General features: G+C 33.0%; 1 protein-coding gene across 3 annotated transcripts in view; it reads left to right on the forward strand.

Moving 5' to 3' along the window:
- Positions 1-3,273: 3,273 nt before the first annotated feature.
- Positions 3,274-27,374, forward strand: part of LOC106614505 (protein split ends) — a 99,429-nt gene continuing 75,328 nt past the window's right edge. For all 3 annotated transcript variants that reach the window (XM_036369214.2, XM_036369215.2, XM_014230287.3), the window contains exon 1: positions 3,274-6,303. In XM_036369214.2, the coding sequence (XP_036225107.2) occupies positions 6,154-6,303 (150 nt within the window). In that variant the 5' untranslated portion in view covers positions 3,274-6,153. The remainder of the gene's footprint in view (positions 6,304-27,374) is intronic.

The raw sequence follows: 27,374 nt of genomic DNA on the forward strand, positions 1-27,374 counted from the left end.
TTAAAACTATAATTTCGTGAATGTAATTGTTTAATGTTTTGAAAAACAAGACAATTTTAGATTTATTAAATCCATATGGGTTTTGATGCTATAAGAAGGCGGAAAAAAAGATAAAATTCTAGAGAAGACTAGGATATTAAATATTATATTAAAAATTACTATACATAAAAAATATATTATTTCAATGAAAATCAAGTTGGCTTTCTTTTACGTAGCTACATGAAATATATGTCCCTTTTTGAGTAGAAATTATTACTACCAAGTGAAACTTATATGACCAAGACTGCACTACTCCTAAACAAGATGGAAACGGACATCAAAATAAGCATGAAGAGTCATTAAAATCCTGCAAAATAGTTAAAGTTCCTATTAAAATTGAAAATTTAAAAAAGCACCTAAACTGGTTACTCATACGCATTTCCCAAGAGTTTTGCAAAATCTGAGACTTTTAAACAAAAGTAAACATTTTTAGAAGCTGAAAGCAATACAGAGAACTATGAATTCACGTTTCAACAAACTTTTTTCATTTATCACAAGCTACTCCAAGCAGCAGCCGCCAGTTTCGTGTAGCGACCAGCGTCAAAAACAGCTAATAAAGCCATGACCCAACAAGCGAGCATGCTTTACATATTTATGCTCGAAAATTTGCCTTATATATTAATATATATTAACGCATGTTATGAGTTTACATATATATATTGATGACATATTTCGCAAAAAAAAACAGATTTTCACAAATTGTACAAATAAATCAGCGTAATCAAAAGGGAATTCAAATGATTTGACGCTAATATCAGTCCGCATAATATGTATACCAACAAATTAGATGATGTGAAGTAAAGCAAGCGGACAGTGTGCAGGAAGGCGGAAATGCGAGAAATACACATGCTTACCCTAAGCCATGCGGGAATTCAAGCAATTTATTGCGCGTACATATGTATAATGAAGTTCATGTATATAATGACTTGTATAAGTCCGCAAACACAGCAAGAAATCGTCAAGGTAAATTTATTTTCACTTTCAGCACATTACTTCTTTGAGAGTTTAAGAGATTTTGACTTTGATTTATTTATTATTAAAATAACTGCTTATAGCGTAGACGTAATTGTGCCGAAGACAACTTGTTCTGACTTATTGCCATTAGTTTTGGAGTTAATTAGAACAAAATTTGTATTAAACAATATTAGTCAATAGTAAAATATCAAACTAGTCCGTAATAAACTAATGCCGACATAGTGAATTAATGTCTTTTTTCTACTAGTTACTATCAAATTAATTTGCTATTGTTGGAAAGACACTTTGAACTGATTAATAATATATGTTTGACTGGTTCATAATAGAATTGTTGTAACTGGTTCCGTAGAAAAGTCGCAAAGTAGCTATTTTTCCACAAGTTACTTCTAGTTATTATTAAACTATATTTTATAACATAAGCTATTACCAATGAAGTCACTTCGCTGAAAAATTTGGCACACCTTTCTCTACTGGTTGCTTGAACTAATGATTATAACGTCGCATCAACACTAAATACGTACAACAAACGGAAGTGACATATTTATTTCACAAAGTAAATGCAGCTTATAGGTTATAATTTCAACGTCACAGACATAGCTAATGCCAGAGGACAGTCTGCAATGCTGAAAGACAAAATGCCACACAAGCGACAGCAGTGGGGGATGAAAATGTTGCTGGGTGACATATCAGTGACATGCTGATGATGACGAAAGAACGTTGAAAAAGAAAGCAAAGAAAATATTCACAGCGATTTGTTTATACGAACGACTATGCAGCGGTGTACAGTGAAAAAGTGGAAAAGCGAGAGAAGTAAGTGCAAAAATGAATATAAAAGCAACAACTGCAAAAGATAAAAGAGAAAAAATGTTATATCAGTTAATGTGCTCTCGCTCTCCCACTATGCGCACTGGAAGTGAGAGCCAGCTCATACGAAATTTATACCTGGGCTAACCTCCTTCGACCGGCAAGTCAACAGCAATGTTTTCACACAGTAAATTGAGAAACCCCAAACCGCGCAAAAACAACAACTATCAAGTGTCAGCCAAATAGCGAAGCTATGTCGGGCAGTCAGTTGAAGTTAAGTGGTGAAACTGTGTAGAGCTTGGCGCGCGCGGTGTTGTTCGTAAAGGACAAACTTGGAACAAAACAACAAGAACAAAGAATAACGCGTGTGTTTAACGGTGTTTTGCAAGGAGGGAGAGTGTCCAACGGCTAACCATAACAACTCAAATGGAAAGACGCAGCGCTTAGCGTGGGTCACGTGCCATGACTTACGAAATATAGCAACAAAACCTGAAAAGACAGATTATTCGCGTCAATTAAATCACCAATGTTGTGCGAAATGCAATATCAGCTACACCTAGGTAAAAATTAGGGCTTAGCAAGCGATGAAAGCACATTAAAATTGAAGGGAAAGCCGTCAATTGCATGTCCGTTCACGACGAAAATTCGACAATCGCGTGATAAAGGCGAAATTTTGTTGTTTTTGTTTTTGCAACACTGACAACTGAGGAATACACGCGAGCGCTGAAGCGTGACTGACTGCGTGAGTATCAAAGTATTTGGACAGGAGACTGACTCATTGACACGTGTCGTTTCGGGGCGTCGACTTCAGTAAGATGATAAAAGGCAGGTATTAATGGTGGGAAAATAATTAAACAAAGGTATTAAAAGCTCTAACGAAATGAAAATAAAAAGTACAAATAAGGGACTGCCGCTTCAAGAATTTCATGGAAAAAATATTGCATGCCTACAGACGCCTTAAACTTGTTTTTCTTTATTGCCCGCTAAAACCTTAATGCAATTGCACAGAAGCCAATATCTGGTCAAAGATTATTTGCTGGCTCACTACAAGTGTTTATGGCGTTTCCTGCCCAGACCGTCTCCAATCCATCTCTCTCCCATTCTAAAAAGAAATTTGTTGAGGTAGCAGGAAAGTGCTTTGACTGATATTGGAAACCTTGCTTGTATAGCAAAAGTAAGAGAACACCCCTCGAATGAGAGATACATTAAGTCAAATGAGATGAAATGTACAAAAATTAAAATTAAATTTACACACAAGACAGCTAAAAAATAAAATAAAAAGAAATAAACTAAAATTAAATAAAAGAATATTAAATTAAATAAAAATAAAAATAAAAATAATAATAAAAATTAAATTAAAATTTTAATTAAAAAAAATTATTTTTAATTGAATTAAATTAAAATTTAAATGAAAATAAATTAAATTAAATGAATTAAAATTTAAATAAAATTAAAAAAAACACATATATAACTTAACATAACATAAAATGTATGAATAATTTATTATTTCAAATATTACTAAATGCAAATTTTCGAACGAATCTTCGAAAGCCCACCCACCACCACACTTCTACTTATCCATATACTTTGGCGGTGGCAAATCAACCAAAAGTCATTTCGCACTCGCTCTTCCGTTCCACTTTGTTGATTTAAACATTTCGCATGCTCCAGGGATGCTGTTCGGCAGTGGCACTCGGCTCGGCGCTGCGTGTGAAAGTCGAAGCAACTTAATTGAGCCAAGTACGAGCCGAAACATTGAGGTAGTGCGACACATTCTTGGTGGTTGCGTGCACGTGGTCACATCGAAACGCGCTTCAATGTAACCGAGGCATCAGTCGAATAAGTAAAATTGCATATTTTACAAAAACAACAGCTAAAGTGTATAGCAACAACAAGTAGCTGTAGTAAACTAATGCCGCAGTCCCGCGCTTTGCTTCGCCCGTTATACTTGTAATAGTAAATCAGTAGCATACTTGTAGGAGTGCGTGATTGTACACATTTTTTATGTTGTTGCAGCAGTCACTTTACGCTTCGCGCGAGTTTGTCACATTGCTTGAAAGTGATTTATTGCGATATGTGTTTTCTTAGTGCGAGTGTTTGGGCCTTCAAAGCAGCTAGAAAGTGCAAGTGAAATTATTAGTTATTTGGAAGTTGAAATTGAAGCAAGATTTTTATGCTGAATTTGTGAATTTTTTTAATTTTTTAGTGCCGTGTTAGTGGATTTTAAAACATATATGTTTTCTAGATTTAATAATTCTTGTTAATGAAATAAAGATGTATCTGCGTATTTTTGAAACAGTTGTGAAAGTTTTTATGTCAATCATTTAAATAATATTTAACTTAAAATTAATTCTAATTTCATCTACTGATGCTTATTTAAGACAACTCGAAATATTGGCGGTTGGTTCCTATTCGAGTATCAAAAAAGAAAATACAAATGAAAATAACTCTAAAACCGTATTTGGAAACAAAATGCTGTAGCCGGGATAAATAAAAATGTGTGGTATCAAAATTGCTGCTCCAAACACTACGGAGAATAATCAGTTTTAATTAGTTTTGAGTCCGCTGAGCACCCAGTTTGCATAGAACTAGATCAGCTCATTCAATAACGTCCCAACACCTTCCTTTCACATCTTCGAGGAGTGTGCTATCTCATACAACCTCTAATTACAATCTTTCAAAACCTTCTAAATAATTTTGAACGAGTTTTTACCAATGTCGTTTGGACGTCTATTGTTTTTATCGTTTTCTGCTGCTCGCATGGCCTATTCGAAGTTAAGCAAACCAATAACCAATACTTGCTTCCCTTAGCAAAGAGCGCAAATAATACACATTAGTCCAACTTTTGGAGTCAGTGGAGTACTTTTAATTTAAAAATAGTCTTAAGTAGTCATTAACATACAAAACTGATTTTAATGCAGTTTTATTACGAAATGCTGAAACTAGCATTACTCGAAATGCTACATCTCACGAATTAATCATCCACCAGCTGTGATATTTTTACACTAGTTTCATGAAGATTATATCTCACTTCAAAACATATGGATTCAATTTCAGCGGTACTCTCTAGTAGGAGCTGTACGAAACTTTTCGACTACTCAAATAAGGAAAAAATGGTAACTTTTAAAATTAATCTAAATTCTATATTATCTTTCGTAGTCCGACAACCACTGGAAATTCGTATGGAACTTTAACCACAATCCTGCCTAACGAACACTGAGTAGCTTTTAGATCCTTTTTACTTAGGCCAAATTGAAAATTATGGTTTTCAGATATATTGTATATGAGTAGCTCACACCTAGTAATAATCATGCTGTTTAAACAATTTCGAGTCTTAAATCTGAGCCATCTATTGAAGAAGATTCCGAAAATAATATAGAAAATAATTGTTTTCCATGCCAAATGTAGACCAATTTGGTACCAATTATTCGACCAATCTCGATGAATTTAGAAATTATAAAGGATATTTTTATTAACAGTAGCACATTCCATAAACGAAAAGTAGTATAAATAAAATAAAAAAATAGAGGTTTTTTAAAAGAGTAAGTCAGTAGGTCTAGGTGTAAAATTTTGAATAAGGAAATATTTAGATGGCGAGTTGACAACTTTTATCTAAGTAAAAAGTTCCAAATATTTATTTTCCAAATTGTTACAACATATTTAGTGAATCGTGGTTTAAATTTTCGAAAATCACTAATATTTACGTCGAAGGAAATGAAAAATAAACTACATATAACAAACACAAAAATAAAATAAAAGCTAAGAATAATTGATAATAATAAATATTAATTATTTCTAATGACAATTGTATGCTGCCAAAAATTCTAAGTGGTCCAGTGTATCCATATCATGCAAAATAAACCTAAATAAATTACAAGAAAAATAATAAGCGAAAAGTATGAAGAAGAAAATAAAAAAACGCAAAAACAGCGAACTGGAAACGAAAGTACAATAACAAGCACTAAAGAAAAGTTCAAGTGAAAAGAGAGATATGTATTTATAAATATAAGTGAGAATTTATATAAATAAACATATAAACACATACATGTTGTAAAAGTATTTTTGTGTGCGTGTGTGCTTAAATTAAATTGCGTAATAGTGTAATTCACACATATGTATGTACGCCCAATTGGGGTTAAGCTAATTGGGGAGGCAAGCACGTAACTGCCGACGAAAAGGTGGCGGAGAAAACCAAAAAGCACAACAAAACATACCAATGTAATAGTAAATAACAACCACAATCACAAGCAAGCAATAATACTTTCGCGCAACATAAAAGCATAAAGCGAAGAAAAGCAGTAACAACAACACCTAAAGTAGCGAAAACAAGCAAGCATGCCATTCGGCCGCAAATCACCATTGGAGGCGCTCGCCCTGCCCGGCGTTATTTTGGCCTACAAATACAGTCAATTTCGGCAAAGACGCCGCGAGGCAGCCAGCCGACGTGTAACGGAACGTGAGTTGGTCGCGCTGCATCATAAAATCGTAAGTTGCTCCATGATACACTAGTTATTAATGTAGATGTGTGTGTGCGAAATTAAACTGAAATAAGCACGCACAAAAACACATATCTCTTTGTATATGTACGTACATACATATACACAATATATATATATATATATATAAAACTATACTAATATTTTTATTGCATATATAACGGAATACACGAGTACTTGGTATTATTATCACACATATATTGTTTGCTTAAATATTCGTAGCCTACTTTGCGGCGCTCACACACTTTCTTGTCGGCAGGTAATTTTATACATAGCTTTTATGCCAGACACGTCGCCTAAAATGTGTATAAAATAACAATTGGAAAGTGTGTTAATTTTCGGGGTTTCTACTTGAGGCACTCAATTCAACTAGTTATATGTAAAGAGGTTTATTATTTGCTGCAGGCAAAGCTACAAGTTTCGCACTAGCAACTTGACACCTCGTTTGTTAGCTTCACCCATATATTGTCGTTGGTATTTAGATTCAAAAACTGATTCATTCCATAATCGAACTAAGTGAATTTCTGCATTTTAGTAAATGATTTTATATGAATTAACTATAACCAATTTTACTATGTCTCTTCTTTAATGTGACACCATGTGAAGATACGAGTATACGGGTCATTACAAGTATTATGTTGTCCGTTATCTGTGGTGTCCAAGTTGATTGCTTTTTTGGAAACGCCCCTGAAGTTTAAATTTTGCCCTAAAAATAAGGCGCCCACTCAAACAAACTCTTTATTTTCATTTTAAATCATATCTAAATCATATTTCTTTTCCCATGTATATAACATGGATTTTTTTAATATTTTGCATTAAGCGAGTAAGTCTTCTACTTTGAAAAATAGATTTTCCAATACGAAATTTTCCGCTCTACAAAAAAGGTTTTAATGATTTTTTTCATAAAAACATTTCTATGAAAAGTGTACATTACATGACCTGAGCATTTATGGTATACAAGTGATTTATACATTTTGTATTGCTCATACGACATGGTGTACTATATGAATACAGTACAGTTGGTGCATAACTTTAACTGCGTTAAATTTTAAAGAAATTTTTGAAAAGATTTAGGAACGGTTTTAAAATAAAGTACGTTGGATCATTTGCAAAGCAAAAATCAACTTGAAAAAAACGGACACCCTCTAATTATACATGTTTTATACGAAAATCTTAATTTATGAAAATAGGTATTCTTCTTTTAAGTATGTTTGTGACTAGTTATAAACTAGTCCAATAGTTTTATTGTTTTGGTACATTTTAACAAATAAGAGAGCTAGAAATGCTAGATATATGTTATATTTTGCTCTAGCTATACGAAGCTTTCGTAATACCAATAAATACAAACAAATATATAGACTGACATTATTACATATTATTAGAATATTTGTAATTAGCTTAGGTATTTCGTAGTATATTATTTTTATAAAGCTTCGACTACAGCTTCTATAAAATTTTGAAAGTCAACTTTTCGCTCTAGTTCCTACCTAGAACAAAAACTATTGACCGGTAAATTAAATCCACAAATAACTTCGTAACTTGTATTCATAGTACAATAGTTTCAATAAATTTCCCCTGAAAAAAATAAAAATATTACCAAATACGAGAGAAAAAATATTATTTTCAATTGCACCGAGCATAAAAGGGTATAAAATATCTTTAAGTTGATTTTGATCGTTCAGTTTGTATGGCAACTATATGCTATAGTGGTCCGATATTGGCGCTTCCGATAAATGACCAACTTCTTGGGAAATGAAGAACATGTGCAAAACTTCAGATCGATATCTCAAAAAAACATATTTTCATACACTATACAACTCTGAAAACAAAACGTTGCGGCAAAAAAAGATAAGCAGTAAACTCCATGCTGCAACAAAATGCATACTAAACCTATCAAACTTGTAATAAGTAGCTATTGCATACTTACGAGTATATTCATACAAATATTTAAACATGCATTCAATGTAGTGTAATGACCGAAACCTGCAGACTCAGCGACTAGTCAATACTTAACGACAGAGGCCATAAAATAACCAAACTAACCGAGCCAAATAATCGACGGGAAGACAGTGGGTCATTTTCGAATTATTATCAAACAAATATGGACATTAAGGTTGTGTTTTCAAATATATAAGTAGTAAATAGCTGATTTTGAAAGTTTTTGTTGCACTCCATTTGTTGACCAAAATCAAATAAAATATTGAATAAGGGAGCTTTAACCCGAAATTGTTCGTCTCTGTTAGTCTCTCTTTGTAAATTAGTTCATCTAGATTTTGGCTAATGGGTAATATAATTTTTAAGGTGAGATTTTCGTGTTGAACTGTTCTTTTCGGTTACTTATTTTGGATCACTACTTTAGGTTGATTGAGACTCCTATAAGCTGTGACTCGTTTAAAGATTGTGCTTCCAATAGTGTCCAGGAATTTAGATGGAGCAGAGATTATAATACAAGCACTATATAACTTACTTATTTACCCTTTTGAAAAGTAATTAATTCATTAATGTTATTTGGTTAGATGAAAGAAAGGAGTTTTGTTATAATCCACATTTTGGATAAAATAAAATAAAAAAAATGACGAAAGTCTCCTAAGGCAGATCGAATGCCACGCAAATATAAATTCTCAAACACTTTTACAGAGAACTCTTACGCAATAACATCATCCTAATATGTCAAAATAAAACAGAGCAACAAAGTAAAGGAAAGCATGTACAAAATTAAATAAAATTTGCAGCTGAGCTGGAAGTCCTTCTGTATTGCAGATCAAAGCTACAGACCTGGTACTGAATTTATCGCGCTGGCTCATAGCCAATACCGTAAGCTAGAGTTCGAAATGTGTTGCCATAGCTTCTTTAAAAATTGTATTAGACTTCGACTGTTGGTCTTTCAAAATTGTATTAGACTTCGCAAAGTTGAAAAAATTCTTCCAAAAAGCAAACAATAGCACATCATTGTTGATTTCTAACTACGAAGTCTTAAAAACGAAAAGTAAAAAAATAAACACTCTCTACATAACCAATTCAACCTAAAATAACGTCACACTCGACCAGAGTTCACTTACTAGTGCACCCAATCCCCCCGAGTAGCGAATGCAACTGAGTACGTCTTAACATTGCTATAAATACAAAGTAGCAAAAAGCATCATTAAACCTTAAAAAGCACTAAAAGAGAATATTTAAGAGGCCACAGGAGTGATCGACCAACGAAGGCGTAGCGAGAGAGGGCATGAGGGCACGGACCACCACCAGCTACAGCAACACTGGGAAAAGCCATAGTAAAATTGAAACAATAACTAGACTATGGTGCTTGAATAACAACAATGCCAACAATAACAAGCTATACAATGGTAATAGCAGTAGCACTAGCAACAACTGAGTTGTTGTTGAGCAGCAGTTTCAAGTAACACAATATGAAAATGCATAAACGAATATATAGAAGGAGGCTCGTCAACACTTAACAGATTTTTTCTGTGAAACATTTATGTGTAGCATACATTTAGGAGCAATTCCTCTAATATAGTAAACTCATGTAGGCAATAAAAAAGCAAAACAAATGTGTATGTTTGTTTATAAGCATGTTCATAAAGGTGTATATATATGTGTGTGGGGATATCGGTTTGTATGTATGCAAATGTGTTTGTGTAAATTGCTTGTATGAGCAGTTTTTAATGTCAGCAAACAAGTTGTTTGCATTTTTATGAGTTCATAGCTCAATGTTTTTGTATTACGAAATTGTTTGTTGTTACAAAATAAAAGCAAACTCAACACATGGCTCGCAGGCGTGTGCGAGTGTGAGACGTGGTGCACAAAGGCTCGCGAGATGCGGGCTGCTGTCAGTGGCATTTGTTGTGGGTTATGAATAGAAATATAAATAGAAAAAATAGGAATTTTTTCTCCAAGCATTATAAAAGCGAGGTACTTTAAAAATAGTCTGAATAAAGTCTTTTATCTGAACTTTTGTGTTAATGAAGAAAATTTAAAATTTAAATTTGAGTTAGAAAATCGTATTTTTAAACCTATCTGTGGTGAGATAGAATAACAACAGAACTTAAGTTAAAAATAAATATTTAAAAATATATGTACAGCATTTATAAAAAATTAACCAAAATATTAAATATAGTGCACGATTTCTAATACGAAAATTAGTTTGCGGTATTAATGTTAATATTTTCAATTACTTCAAAAATGTCTAAAAATTTCATATCTTTTATTTTAATAAACAAGCAATGTTTGAAAAAATTGTTATCAGATATAATATAATTCAAATCTATTTTTCATCTATGTTGACAATCTTTCATAGCGATAATACTGAACTTGTATAACGCCAAAGCCGAACTGTACATAAATTTATGAATCGAAAAACTACACCATTAAAAAAAAACACTAAACCAACACTAAATATTTTATACCCAAAATTAAAGTTTTAAAATTTAAAAATATCTATGCTCAAAAATGTATTTTGTATAGAAACCCTGCCTATATTGTGAGTATACAAAGTTAGATTAAATCTTATTAATGAGAGCAGTTCAGTAAAATAAAAACTTATTTTACACGAAGCATTCAAAATGCTTGTTTTATAAAAATTGAGAAATATCTCAAAATTGTTGGCCCTATTTTTCTTGGCGTTTAAAATACAGGCTCTGAAAGTTTCCATGACGTTATCCTATCAATAGTGAAATGACAAAGTTTCAAATATTTGGACAAGTTTCCCAACAAAAAAGTAAATACAAGTATCAGCATTACCTTATGAAACTATTATTATATGGAACCTGTTTTGTAGAAACATAGTTTTTGGAAGTAGTAAGTACAATTACCACCAACGATAGGATTTTGTAACCATTACTGGTACTTTGATACATAGAGCAGATTTTGAAAAGTCTAAAAAAATTATAAATCCATCAGACTACAGATACATTAGAACATTTTTTTTAAATTCTTAAAAAAACATTAATCCAAATTGGAAAAGACATCACTGGGTATAGAATTATATATACATACATACAGAAATGAATATTTTTTATAAACATTTCTCTTCCCCTAAGTTCTCCATTCGCCATGAGTCTTTCTTTATACATTTCTTTCCACTGTGCTCACAAATTTCCAAAGGCACAAAAACAAAAGCCTTTGAGGACTGGGTTAACACTGTATTAAGGTCATGTCGAGATTTAAGGTCATTTAACTGGCTTTAGAAAATCGCACGTGCGTGTAGAAGTTTAAGAAGCGTAATAAAATACAATGACGCCAGTCAGCGATGCATAAAAGTTAGAAGGCGCTATTTTTAAATGTTTATGTTTACTAAAATGCCCGGGGTATAAAAAAAGGGAAATTAGTATAAACCATATATTTTGTATTTTGTTGCTTTGGTTTTAAGATTTTGGAAATCTTTTAAAAGTTGAATATCTCAGATATTCAGATATTTAGTGATCTAATTTTATTTTTGACCCACTCTTTCTTTTCTTATAATATTATTATAATATTTTCGAAACATGTATGCAAATATGCATAAGATAAAAGAAGTATTTTAGAAAATAGTGAATAAGGACAAAAATAAGCTAATAAAAAATATGTTTTTTGTATCGAGTAAATAAGGTGTACAAGAGTTTGAGGATTTATATGAAGAGGAATGCAGAAAATTGTCGACTTGAGTTTTCGAACTCCAGTAGTCCGTGTGAACGCAACAGGCATTGCCGAAAGTGAAGTTGCCGATAATCAGCAGCACAAGTTTATACGTCTGAACACAGACTTAGTAAAGCAAGAGTTCTTTCCCACCATAAATCACTTAAACCTTAATAATTGTATAGTTGTTGATTTTTTCCAATAAAACTGCTGTCGTCTCAACTAAAACTACACGACTTGTCTGAACAAAAAGCTTCATATGCACAAAAGTTTTAAGTACTCCCTCTCAAAAAGTTACGTAGACAAATTCTCTCGGGCCTGCTGAGCCACCCGAGATATAGTGATGATAAACAGGAGGATGACTAAACGAGATTTGCTGTAAGCTCCTAATCAGCTAAAGCTCTCGAAAAAACTAACATATACTTAGCATTCTATTTTTACTTTTGGCAATTTGTATACACCGGAAATATTTCTTTTTTCTTATAAAGGCAAGAGACTTAAACTATAACAGCGGCAAAGAAAGTTTTAAGACAGTTACTAAAGATGAGTGTGATGATATGTTGATCATAAAAGTGAATTTTGAACCAGAAGAAATTGCACATAAGAACCTTTAATATGCTCTCCTCTTTAACTTTCTCGAGTCAAAGATCATAAAATATAAATACAGAATTAGATCAAATAAAAAAAAATTTTTTTTTTGTTTATTAGGTTATCCTAGAACGCATTATAATTTTACTTAGGGCTGATTTTTGGTTTTTGTAGACGACCCGTGAAAAGTTCAGCCCTAAAAACATGATCCAAGGACGCTACTTATTTGCAATATAAACCGTCCCTATGTTGGTTTACTTTTGCCATGTATTTAACATGGGAACATTCGCGTTGATATTTTTATCCCCAAAGCTAATAGATCTACAACTTTGCAAATAGCTATAATACCCTTCGCAGGTGCATTTATTAAAGCATAAAAGGGTGTAAAATATCCCTATATTGATTTTTATTGGTCAATCTGTATGACAGCTAGTTGCTATATAGTCTGATCTGAACAATTTTTTCGGATATTATAGCGTTGCTTTGGAGAATAATCCATGTAAAATTTCTTGCCAAATAAAAAAGTTTTTCTTACAAGTATGATTCTGATTGTTCAGTTTGTATGGCAACTATAAGTATTGGCGTCCGATCTAAAAAATTTATTCAGATATGTTATTATAGCATTGTTTTGGGTAATTATTTATGCGGAATTTCGTGAATATTTTGATCATGAAATATTTTGTCTAATAAAAAAGGTTTTCTTACAAGAACTTAATATTGATCGTTCTGTTTGCATGGCAGCTATATGCTATAGTGATCTGGTATCGACTCCGACAAATGAACAGCTTCTTGAGGAGGCAAGGACGTCGAAATCTCAAAGCGATATCTCAAAAACTGAGGCACTAATTCGCGCATATACAGACGGACGGCCAGACGGACATGGCTAAATCAAGTATGCACGTCGCGCTTATCTTTTCTATTTGCATTTTGTAGGGTATCCAACGTTTCCTTTCGGGTGTTATAAACTTCGTGGCAAACTTAGAATACCTTGTTTAGGGTATAAAAACATCAACTATTGAAATATTGGACACCCTAATATGAATGTATGGTATACATAACAACATAAGTACATTACAGTCGAGTATTTGTTGAGTGGCAAATTTAACACTCGTGCAATGCAAAATACTTAAAAGCGGCCTACAGCCATTGAGATGAAAATTTATTTCATTTTGCAGTTCACTTTTTTCGGTGGTCTGTGGCTTGTTAACACAACTCAAAAGGGGGCTAGTGACAAAAGCTGTAAATATAAAAACATGCTGCACCACCATATTTGCTTAGGAAACAATTCGCTCACACTCCTTTCCCTTCGGCTTATCTAAGCAAGAAGTAGAAATAATATCGCATAGCATGTTTTGTGAACCCTTTCCGCTTCTTTTAGAAAATTTGTAGTAACGTTAACTGTTTTGTAATAATACCCAAATCATGCGCTGACCTTTTTTCTTGTTGCTGCAAGTGTGTGTCAGTATTTCAGCACTTAAGTAAAATTTAGTAACGAAATTTTTAGGAACATTCTTGTTACCCTAATTATTACTGCCTTAGAGACTCAACCCAAATCGGTTGGACCTTTACCTAGGTTGAATATTTTTGCTCGGTCCTGCGACATAGTAACTAGAGGGATCACAAGGGATAAAGAATATAGTATTTCACAAACAGGTAAATAATTGGTAGAAAGTTAAGGAAATCTGCTCTATTTCTTGACTTCGTATTAGAGGTTTGGCTTTAGCAAAGCTTCAGCTTTATTTCTTTTTAGTGTCGGTATTAATTTCATAGCATGAGCGAACTGAATTTTTTTTTCACGGGAATGAAAAGGCATATGAGAGAAAAAATTTACACCAATCTTTATAAAGCTGAAGGCATAGAGAAGAATTCAAGTCTATTGTCTACAATATTTGCACTAAGGATGGTGGTTGGGTTTTAGAAATATTTTCAAAAATTCAGCATGTCCCAATAGATTTTAACTTTCTTCTATGTTCACCAGTCTTATGCAGAAACTTCAGAAAATGCCTAACTAAGCTAGCACTGTCTGTCACCACTAAACATTTCTGTTCCTATATTTGTGCCTAAAGATATTTACTTCCACAAACATTTACTATCACATATCAACTATTGGGTTGGATATGTGCGCCTGAAAATAGAAAACGACATGCAAACGCCAGCAATTGCGCTTAAAAATATGGCAAGTGTGAGAAGGCAAATTGCTCAAAAGCAATTTCGTAAGTTGTTTTAAATTGACGACAGCTTCTAAATTCCCGTCTAGAAACAAGTTACAACAAGAAGGTGGAGTTATTTATGTATCAAGACTATCAGAGGGTTGTTTGCGAGCATTAGAATACTCATAAAATGGCTGCAAAGATTTGCTTAAGCTCTTAACTCTTACTGCAAAAAACTTCTCCAAAGTGCTAACAAAATATTTTATAGACACAAAATTTAGTTACAGTTCCGAGATCATCTTATCACACTTTAACGCAACCGAAAACTTCCTTAACCAATTCAATTATCTGATAGTTTTCTGAACGGAAGTTTAACAAACTTAATTCTATTTTTCTCAAACATTTTTTTATAATACCTTTTTAGTAGAGAGATGCCATCCTCGATCAATATCGACTGTTAAATAGCTCACATTACGAGGACGAAGTAAAAAACGTGGAACCACGAACTGTTCCAGAATGATACCAAATTATTAAAAAAGTAATTTAAAGTATATTGCTTAGAAATGCACATGTCGTTGACTACATAGGACATACTTCATATTTGATTACTATATTGGTGACGATTGTGATAACGATTATGTTAATGATAATGAATACAATACTTGCAATTGTTGATAAATGAAATTTGATAGTGTTGAATGTGGTTATTATAATGGTATAGTAGTAATGATATATAAAGTGGGTTAATGTAATGAAAGAAGGTACTGCTAAGTGTCCCTAGGCTCATTATATTTTTGGTAAAAGCTGAGGCTGGGCTTTGAAAAAACAACCATGTTGGCCCAGCTTCGCCGTAAAACTAAAATATGGCCATAAATTTAGGTATATCAATATTGCATTACTGAAGAAGAATCGCTTTGAGCCTAGATGGAACTAATTTAAATAAACAAACCAAGTAGCAGTGCGAAACTAAAGTTTCCGTGAATGCCTTGACGTAAAGATTTAGCACCTTGGCCAGAAGCTCTTTCTCTTCATAGAAGTAGCTTTTAGAACAATGACTTGAATACTTACTCTTATAAAAATATAAAAGAAACGAAGAAATCTTTTAAAAAATATTTTGCGAACCGCCCTCGTACTAATGTATACAACTGTACATATACTCGCCCATATACTTCGGTTAATAAACCAAACTCCGCGCATGTTCACCCACTACTCGTAAAATTCCTTTTAGACGCGTCGCAATCAAATGCACACTTGGGCCAAATACAAAACAAAGTTCTACAAAACAGCATATAAAATACTCGCTAGACATGTACAAACCTACATCATCGAGGGCATATGTTAGCTGATATGGATTTTCGCGTGATTTTGCTTTTATTCACCCTTCACACACACATATTCACCGCCACCACACATACACACGCAGTAAGTAGTATAAGTGCCTTGCTTGTGTTTGTGGCAGGAAGCTGTATTTTATGGTAGCAATTGTAAAGTTTTCGTTTACCGTTAGTGTGCATAATTTTTGGCAAAAGCCTTTGGCATCGCCACTGGGATTGCAAGTCGTAAGTCGCACATTGTGCACGAATACATTCAATTTTATACATACACACACGCATACATACATACATAACATACGTATTTGCCTGCTACTTGAACAATCCGATTAGATGTTGCTCATACGCCCCGGCGCACCCTACCGTGTGTATTGAAGTTAGCTGGGTTATTCATACTAATACATACACATTTGCATATATATATTTGTGTATTTGTATACGTGTTTGTGTTTAATAAATTTAGGTTAGCTTGCTTGCCTGATTTATGCTAAGGTATTTCTTTGCATTTTTCGAACGATTTATGTGGCATTCTGGTGTTGAGCATGGGGTATCATTCTTTCCAAATTCCCTACTGAGAGCTAACGAAATACTGATTGCATATTCATAAATTGGCGATAAATCTGTTATGCATCGATTTTTCGTAAAGCGATAGGTATATATATATATGTCTTTAAAAATATATATCTTTAAATTATATTATTTAAATATATATATATATCTTTAAAATGATAATTTATTATGAAGAAACATATTAATCGAAAAGCTTGAGAGATAGAAATTAACACTGATCATATAAAAAATAATACCAAATTATTGAAGGATCAACGCATATGAACTAAACAAATTTTTGTAGGATTTTTAAAACAATTTTTCTGAATTAGAGTAGAGTTCTCTGAATTAAAAATTATGAATTTTTTACTTCAATTTTCAAAGGCGGTTTGCATATGTGTTTAATTAGACATAAGTAAATAACACGAAATTTTTAAAATGAAGATAACCATTCCATGATTGTCAGCCACGCTTAATCCAAAAACATTATTTCGCGGGGTTGGTACTTCACTTTTAATTTTCAAATATAAATATTAAATTGAATTACAACTCTTAACACTTAAAAAATAACTTTAAATCGGGTTGCCGGCAACACAAAAATTCCAAAAACATATTAAAACAAAGCAAAAACGTCAGTTTTCACTTTTGTACAGCGCTTTTTTTTACGCAAATTCATCTTCTCCGGCGGTGTAAAATGAAAAATTATTTTCACAGATTAGGCTCATTACTGACTTAAAGGTTTCATCAACAAACAAAATTGCCGCTATTGAGGTGAGTCAAATCCTCGTGAAGTTTAGGAAACGCAATTGCATCCACAAAAAACGGTTTGGTGCGGCAGGAAATGCCGTTACCATCAATAGCGAGCGTTATAACACGATTTTGACCGATTTTTTCCCCGGAATTTGATGAAATCGACGCAGATGACTGTTATTTCTAACATGACGGTGCACCGCCTCATGTTTGCGTCCCTCTAAATTATTTGCTTTAGGAGTATGTTAAATCAATCCAAATTTGGTGAAGATATCTCATTAAATGAACGAAAATTAATTTCGATCGTTCAGTTTGTATGGCAGCTATAATGGTCCTATATCGGTGGTTCTTACAAATAAGCAGCTTAAAGGACATGTGTAAAATTTCAGATTGATATCTCAAAAACTGAGGGACAAGTTTGCGTATATACAGACGGACAAAGCGAAATTGACTCAGTTCGTCATACTGATTCTTTATATATACATTTTATAGGGTCTCGGACGTTACCTTATAGGTATCACAAACATTGGCATAGTTAACAGCGGAATATTGGTGAAAGTTGTAATGCTGTTAGTAGACCAAGCTAAATAATTCTGGAAAATAAAAAAATCATAATAGGATTAAACTCATAGCAAACGAAAGATTAAAAGAAGAAAGGAAGAAACTCTGTTTTTTTTTGTTGATTTAAAATAATAATTTTTTTTCTCTATTTTGACCTTATATCAAAAAAAATCTAGTTTTCAATCCAAAATTCACAAGTTAAAGTATCAGGTTTTTTTAAAAAGTCAGTAAGCTTTATATTTGCTAAGATCTATACTTTTCGATTGTGCAAAAATTATATACATTATTTGGCACATTTTCCCATAAAATGCTAAAAAAATACCCTTTTCTCTTCTCGACGTCAGTTTGCCTGTAAATTATTTTTACATAAATGTTTGTCATTTTATCTTTCATTTCCGATGTATTTCAACCGACTATAGATTTCTTTATTTTTTGATAATTTTCATAATAATTTTCATAATTCCATTCGAAATTTTTATTTTTTGTGAAATACTTCTCTTTTACAAATGGAATAATAAATATAGTGAATGCAAGTTCAACACTGGTTATTAAGATAGAGTTACAGAATTTTTCGAAATCGCTAAATACATAAAATATTGTTATTTTCAAATTTGCAATCACTTGGTTGAAAATATATTGCAATGAACTTAAAGAATTTTGTTCGAAATAGTATGTTTCTTTGAAGCGTTTCAATTTTGAAAGAAATAAGATTGTAATAACAAAAGTCTAAATTTTTTTTATTAATATTTTAGTGCTATAACATAAGTCAGTCTTTTGATATTCAGTTAAAAAGCATCAGATTATTTAAAAGATTTCCAGATTTCAGATAAGTATTGCCTATTAATAAAAATTTAACACATGCATGATATTAAAAAAAAAAAAAAAATAAACAAAAAATAGAAATAAAAAGGGTTTTTGAAAATCTTCACAGTCCACAAATTGAAGAACAAAGCTTAATTTTCTACAATTTAACGACTTTTTACTGTTTCGTAAGCATGATCGATAGCATTGTCCTACATTGCCCCAGCGATTAATTTGAATATGCAACCCAAATTAAGTAATATTTCGCTCGCTTATATGGTATATATTCAAATTTGTCATTCATTAATGTAATGCACTTAGTTTACATTAACTTAGTGCTGAATTCCCGCAAGCATATACGCCCGAGTACCGCCCAATTGGCGGCAGAGAAGCAAAGTCCACCGACTGAGTGACTGACTGGCTGAGTCACATGACGGCAACACACCCGAAAAAATGTCAACAGAAATCACATAAAATATACGCCCACGCACACGCATCGCTCAGACACTAGAAATTTGCATGTCAACGGCATATTTCCAACAATTTGATTAATTTCAACCAAAACGTAAACGAAAACAACAACGACAACAATAGAAATAGCGCACAAAGTTAGTTGACCACTAACTGGTCGGATTGTGGCTAAGTTTAAGTGAAATTTAGCAAATGTTGTTGTTTCCGTTGTTGTTATAGTTTTGAAAATTAATTCTTTGTCATGCAGATGTTGGTGAAGAGCTTATGGCGAGCCGGGAATGGCAATTAATAAATATATTTATACATATATAATATTAATAAATATAAAAAAATGAGCGTTCAGCACTCAGAGAGATATTAAAGCTTATTTATTTACAAATATATACAGTTACATATTTTTAAGAACTTAAGGCGTGATAGATAGTTAGGTTATCCCACTTTCTACATATTTAAAATTAAATGAATTTTGGCTTGTATGTTTAATTTCTACAGTAACTTTATACTTGCAGAGCTTTGAATATTTGTGAGAAGTTATTTTATATCTGATACTATCACAAAATGTTAAGAATTTAAGAAATTCTCTTTGTAGTCAAAGAAATTCTCTTTGTAGTCAAACTTTGAGCAACTTTTAAAAAAGGAAATAGGTTATTGTAGAAAGACCAAAGGCGTCTTCATCATGTAGAACTTTCCAAAAAAATTAACTTAAAATTAGCTGCTAAAAAATAGCATCCCACTTTTCTCATCTTCACAATGCCAGTTTCGACTTTAATCCTAAATGTGCGGATACTTGTAAAATAGGTCTACAACTAGTCTAAAGAAAAAAGTAAATACTTTTCGTATTACTTTCGTTCGCTCATACTTCCTCCCAAAGAGTGTGCTTTCGGAATTTGATGGGGAAGTATTTGACTTACTCCTCCATTGCCGCCGTAAATCAAGAGCTTTGGTAAATTAAAATATATTTTGAGACACAGAGTTTAATGCAGAGTTACTTCACGACTTGCCAGAAACAATTAGTGAACACCTCTCCGAAGTTGCTCACACTCTATGGCAGCATAAGGTGTAATGTCATAAAATCTTCCGGTCAAAAAAGTAGTTGACGGTAGTGAAAACTACTAAATTAGCGGAAGCTACAATACAGAACTCACCAATTAAGCCCATTAAGAATCCGAAATCTTAAGGGATATTTTATGAGCCTTTGCGTGTTTTATTAAATATTTCGCCAACTTCGAACTTTCGAAGTGTTGAAGATAGATAGAATAATGTGGAAGAATGAATTATAAGAGTTCAATTAAGGAAATTTACTTACACTATACTAACATTCTATTCTCTCACCCCATTTGGTTCCTCAAGTCTTCAACCTATTGATAAATTATTCACCAATGACTTTTTCTTCTCTATGAAACTTTCCTGGAGGTAAAATATTGAGGTTGCCTTATATTGCTGTAGAAAATCTGTAAAGAAAAGGTCTACGAAACCGTAGTCAAGCCAATAATGTTCTATGGCGTATTCGTCTGGTGGCGCTCAAAAGGTCTACACTCACAAAGAAGCTTGAACATGCCTAAAGAGCGGTTCTCATCGGCATCTCCGGTGCACTGCGGACTAATGCGACAATAGAAGTTTATGCTATTTTACACATAGTACCCGTGGACATTGCCGGCAGTTGCATTGCTGGGAAGTGCGCTCTAAGGCTCAGGGAGCCTGGGTATATGAAGGGGCCAAACGAGGACACGCTGAAATTCTCTCCTCCTTCAACTGCATTCCTGAAAACTTGGAAGGTTGTAGGGGGAGTTTTCATCTTGCGTTCCAGCACTAAACGAATGGACGCAGCCTGCGCTTAGCAGCCAATGGTCGACGACCCGCTTCTGTGCGACTGCGAGATCCTTTTATGATCTCAGGAAGTTGTAGGAAATCGGGTTAGATACTTTTCTTTACCAAAAATCTTTTTGCCGCAATCAAAACAGTTCATTGTCAAATAGACATTCATGCATGCCGAAGCTGACATTAGCCATCTCAACAAATTTGTTTTAGGTTCAAAGCTTTCTTGATATGTGAAGGTCTTATGATCAACTGTATAGGAGTTTTAACCTTACCTATACCTATATATATCGATCTTAATATAAGGTGAGTTTTGGCTTTAAAGCTAAAAGCAAGAGATATTGTTATGCAATTTTTTATATACCTTTATTGCCCCAGTCCATAAGCTCACTATATATTTCATCCGGTGGTGACGATATATATTATCAATTAAAGCACAGAAAGTGCACAAACTATTTACATTTAGTAAAAGTATAACAACAAGCGAAACTCAGCACTGACTCAGCTGATGGCCACCGTGTCGACGGAAGTGACACCACCGTCGCCGCCGCCCCATTTATTTAACAGCAAATAGCCCAAAAAGAGCCAAACAAAACCTGAGCCAAGAACCGCAAAGTGTAAAAGACAACAAAAATCTGCCAGAGTGAAGCCACAGAAGTCAAGGCGCTGGCAACATGGCGACAATGGAGCTGGTGCTGGTGGCGGCCAAAACCGCTGACCAAGAATAAAGAAAGTCGATGGTTTTTTTGGACTCCTTTCATCATCTTTTTTATGTACAATACTCTTGACTTACCTAAAGTGTCACCGATGTGTGGGTGTGTGTTTTAGTACATATACCGTTTGACTATTTGTATTATTTAATTTCCATTTGATTGCCAATGAAAGTTCTAGTTGAAATGAAATTTGTTAAAAAATTGCAGGTAAAAAGTTTTTACCATTTTTAAAAGATAACTTTTTAGACGAATAGAATTTTTATTGCAAATAATGCGAAGCAAAATTAATTAAATTACCATTATTTTGGCTTAAAAATTTAAATGTATTTATTTTATTTTATTTAAAATGTTTTATTTTATAATTTTATAATATTTATTTTGAATAGAATTTTGTTCATAGGGCAATCCCGATCGCCTCTCATGCAGATAATCGGTAATTTAAATTCGAGTATTGTTGATCGATCTAGGCAATAAAATGCGGAATATTCGTTTTATAGTTATCAAAGTTGTATAGTATTTTGTACTAGTATAGTTGTCAAATGACATGCACTAAGTGTCAAACTGACTGGTCCAACACTTGATCTGAATAAAATTTTTGTGAATTAACATTAATATCAAATCCATGTGTATACTTTGATAGCTATCTCTCTCTATATCGTTAAAAAATTCTATTCCTCAAAAAAATGTTCTACACCTCCTAAAACCCACCCTATATTAACATATATCAATAGGCCTTGAGCCGCCAATAACTGTCACAGCCTTTGGCAACATTCCCTTCGATTTTGCAAGAAGAGTGGAGAGAGCATAAAGTAATGTGGCTACTTGTGTTGGCCAAAGTAGTAGGTAATGACTTGGCCGTAAAGTGCCATTAAAAGTTGCGTTCAACGAAATTAAAATTTGTGTCGTTTTTGTGGCACTTAAAATCCTATCAAATGAGAGAATCGGAGTGGCAAAATAGAATGTTAATACAAAAGCAAAAATAAATACATACATAACGGTACAAATACCTTTGCATACACAGACCTCTATAAAAGGTACCTGAGTTAATATAATTGAAAATTAAGCAAAATAGGATAAAGTGAATAAGGCGATTAAATGCAAGGTTAATCCGAAAGGCAAAGTCCCTTTTTTCATTGGATAATACTAATTCGAAATTTTTGGCAGCTGCTCTGTGAGCGTGGCATATGTCAACACAATAAAAATAGAAAATCAACTAAATAATAAAAACAAAGGTACCGAAAAATCACATTGCTATTTTTGCTATGTTGAAATGATTTTATAACATTCTGATTTTCTTGCATTTTACTTTCTTTCACTTAATAATTAAAATCTTGAGCAGATTTTTTTTAAAATTTGCAACTTCCAAAAACGGAATCTTTATCATAAGCATACCTAAATGATGCTTAAGGCAGAGATGAATGAAAACGCTCGAACTCAAAACTAAAACACATATTAAAGATGTTTAGATGAAGCAAAGTTAAAAAAAAAATTCGTGATTGACATTCCATTTTTTGGATGCAGTCCACCTGCCGACTTATGTAACGATTAAAATTAAATTTTCAATTACCAAAAATTTAATTTTTTTTTCGCTAAACGTGAGACGTGGAAAGTGAGTCCTGCATTCCATTGATTAAGTTTTTTGGATATTTAAAAAATCTAGAAAAACATGGAAAATGTTGGATTAGACTCGATGATGCTAATACCCAATTCACATGACATATGCAAGAGATACTTATCCCCTTCCAAACTCAGCCAGAGCGCTATCCAGCTTAATACATTTATCGATCGGTTTAAATTATTACTATCCTTCAATCACAATCACAGATGACCAAAGTTTTATCGATTTGAACCTCTGGATTAGCACAATTCAATATCCGATGCTCATTGCCAATCAGCAAATATCAATTTTGTATAACTTTTGTTTATAACCTTCGAATCTATGCCCTTGCTGATAAACAAGTCTTGAACAAAAAAAATGTATGTTGTAACATGAATTGATTTGTCAAAGAGTTTGTGGAAAGGCGTGTTCAGGATACCGTTGAGAACTGATAACTTCCGATTTCCGGCGTTTACAGATATCATCGATTCTTGAGGCTGTAATATATGGCAGTAGAAATATTGTTTTTGATGGTACAGGTTTGATCAAGGCTTCATTTTTTATGTAATTCGGGAAAACTTAGCTTGCCATGACCACATACGATATATGTATGGACACGAAATTTTTCAACAGTTTTAACGACCGTATTTGTTAACCCAGGTAACAGATATTTGATGCGAAACGAAACCTTAGTGTTTTCCGCTCTAATCGATGCTAGACTGCTAAAATTTCTCAAATAGTCGCCAATAAGGGTTTCGCAGTTATATACTAGCTTGATATGTTTAAGCGAACGAAACTTCTTCATGTAAAGCCGCAAAATATTAGAAGAACTCTTTACCCTTTAAAACGCATTGCACCACTCTCTCACTCTCTTTAGCACCTTCATCCCTTTTCATTTCCAAATTTTTTGCCTTTACGCTTCAATCACTGTAAGCCCCCATTAAAGTTTTCAAGGTTTTCCTCTGCTAGAGGAGGTACACATATACAAGTGTGTTTGTATGCGTGGCGGTGCTGCCAGAATTGAATTATAGTAGTCTTCTAAAATGTAATTTATTATTTTTAAGTTGACCACTCACAGTAGTTGGCTCTGATATGCAAAGTCAAAATAAACGAATTTTGCAAGCAAACATTCGAAGTAATTGTATAGTATACCTATACATACGTATATGTATAGTAGCCGGACTTACAAACAAATTTACAAAATATATAGTTTAAAAATTGCAGTTACGGCCGAAATGACAACGCTACTGATATTATATAAGAGAAGGAAAAAGTGTTAATGTTGTACAATAAATTTAAAAAATTTGGTCAAAATAAGAAATACTTATTTTTTTTATAAAAAATTGTTTTTTTCCTCAAAAAAATCAATGCAGAATAGGTTATTTAAATGATGTGGAAGTATTGTATAATGTTAATAATTTTTATCGGAGTAAATGTAACAGATAAATCCCGCAGATGTAAGAAAAGTAGTCGGGATCCGGAAACATAAGTATTCGAATGCCAATAATAATTAAACTAGTGATATTTTTTTGGTATGATTGAGATGTTTATATCACATGTTACTCTCAAAATGACCTAATCATGTATTTTTACAGGTTCAAAGAATAAAAATTAAAGAAAATCAAAAATTTTCCCAAGGATATTTTTACAGGAACTTTTTCATTTGAATGTTTCTGATACAAAATTTTATTTGACAAAGATGCTTTCATCATGCATAAAAAATCATAAGTAAAATTTACCTGAAATGATATTATTTTGAGGGTAATTTTTTATTTGAACGTTTTAGGCACAAATTCGGCAAAGATATGTAAATAAAACATATTTTTCGAAGTGGAAAAATTATAGGGTATTTTTATATTTGCATATCTTCATTAAACTAGCTGGTCTGAAATGATTAAAATAAAAGAGAACTTAAAGTTTTTAAATTAAACTTTAATGTGACAGTATATATCTCGCCAAACGGAAATTGAATAACTTTCCATAAAAATATAAATAGACTTATACTTACATAAATATACAAATATGTATTTAAATATAAGCCCCACATTAAGCCACCATCTGACCACAGCAAACCATTACCCGTTCCATTCACTCCAACTCAATGTTAATTTTTGCTAGGTTTCATACTACTGCATGATTTTTTGCTCCACTACAACATTTTTGCGCAATCAACGCATCTTTTTGCACTATTTTACATTTACCCAATTTTTCCCTTTTTTCTTGCTGCGCACTTTAACTACCATAAACCGCAACGTGCACTCAAAATTTATACGAGCGCGCTTATGGTGAGTGGCAGCGCAGCAGCAGCGGCAGCAATAAGTTTAAGGTCAAATCGCTAAACCGTCAATTTATGGGTAGTGGGTTTAACGTAGATATATTTATTTATATATCTTTATATAATTTTATATGTAAAATTATACCGTTATAAATACATGTAAACAAATATTATATTCAACTCTGTGTTGGTAATGTAATTGAGGAAATATTGTGTATGTAGGTGTGTTACCCTCTGTCCGTGTTGGTTGATGGCTTCGGTAATAACTGCGGTTCTGCTGGCTAACCGCGTGGGCAATAGAAACTGTGCTAATTTTAGCCACAGCAATTTAAAGCATATTATACATATATTCTAAACTAGTACTATGCCAATTTGCAGCCAAAAACAAGTCGTTAAAGTTATGCAAATATTAGTAATTTGATTCGTATTAATAATTCGCTAATGATTTTAGTGCCACAATGAAAAATGCCGCGGAATGAAAAAGGGCTAAGTTTAATTTTGAAATTGAATTTCATTTATGACGCATTGTTGAAGTATCTGCATAATACAATATATTTTTATAACATACTGCGGAATCACTTCAAAGTCTTCTATTAATCAAAGCCAGCATTAAAACTCCAGAAATAGGCTAAAATTGTTCTCAAATTTTGTGTTGTTATGTGTTATTGATACCTATAACCATTAATGGTAGCTGGAACAATGCAACCTCCCAGATTGTTCACCATCTGACGTTCGTAAAACGCGAAGCAAATTACTCATGCTCGAAAGAACCAAGAAAGGTCTACCAAATAGGAAGTTCTTTTCTAGAAAAGATTTTCGTAAGTTGTAAAGGGTGTCCAAAATTATATACACAAAGGTACTCGTTTGTCGAAATTTTCCGTGCCTATTCTGCATAAATGTGGCTGTATTTCATTGATGCAACGGTTAATCTCTGCCTTTAAAGCACGCGTGGTTGTGAGCTTATTGCAATAGACCTGTGATTTTAAGTAACCCCGTAAAAAGATATCTGATGGTGTTAAATCACACGATCTAGCACCACCAAAACGAGAGAGTACACGACCTGGAAATGTCTCATGCAGCAACTAAAGTATTTCACAGACTGTATGACATGCGACCGCCAAGCTTTCATTATTTTTCATATATTGTTCAATAATGAAGACATGTTGTTTTATTATATTTTAATAAAATTTACTACATAAATGGTGGCAAATTTAAATCTTGCGTTATATAGAATTATTTCAGTTTTATATTTCATTTCTACAAGAAGAGAGAGATAATGAAAGAGGGAGACAGAGTGATAGGTAAATCCCTACAAATTACCACAAAGTACGTACGTACTCATCTGACAAGCTTTTCAAATGCCTGTTTAATTACAGTTTGCGGTGAATTCACACTTCAACTTTTCTCAATTTCATTTAGTTTATAGCTGTTCCTTAGCAACTTAATAACGACCGTCAGCTCTTCTTACACAGTACAACCGCGAGTGTAAGAAATAACTGAACTGCTTAATCATTGCAGATAAACAATTCAACTGTCCAATAAAGATAAGTACACGTCTCCGAAAGACAAAAACTAAGCAACCAACCATGCCAGCAACGACAACTGAAACAATATCAGCAACAAACAATAGTAGCAAAAGCAACAAAAGCGGCACGCTAAGTAAAATACTCCAAACAATAGGGAATAAAGCAGCTAGAAAGTAAGGCTTGGGGGGAAACGGAAGCGGATGATGATAGCGAAAAAACCAAAAACTAGAAACTATTACATTAACTAACTGCTAGTGAAAACAATAGTGAATTGAATCGAATTCAGTAGAGAGAAAAGCATCCTCAAGGGAAACTGCTTG

Source organism: Bactrocera oleae, chromosome 4, assembly GCF_042242935.1.
Source record: "Bactrocera oleae isolate idBacOlea1 chromosome 4, idBacOlea1, whole genome shotgun sequence".
Lineage (NCBI taxonomy): Eukaryota > Metazoa > Arthropoda > Insecta > Diptera > Tephritidae > Bactrocera > Bactrocera oleae.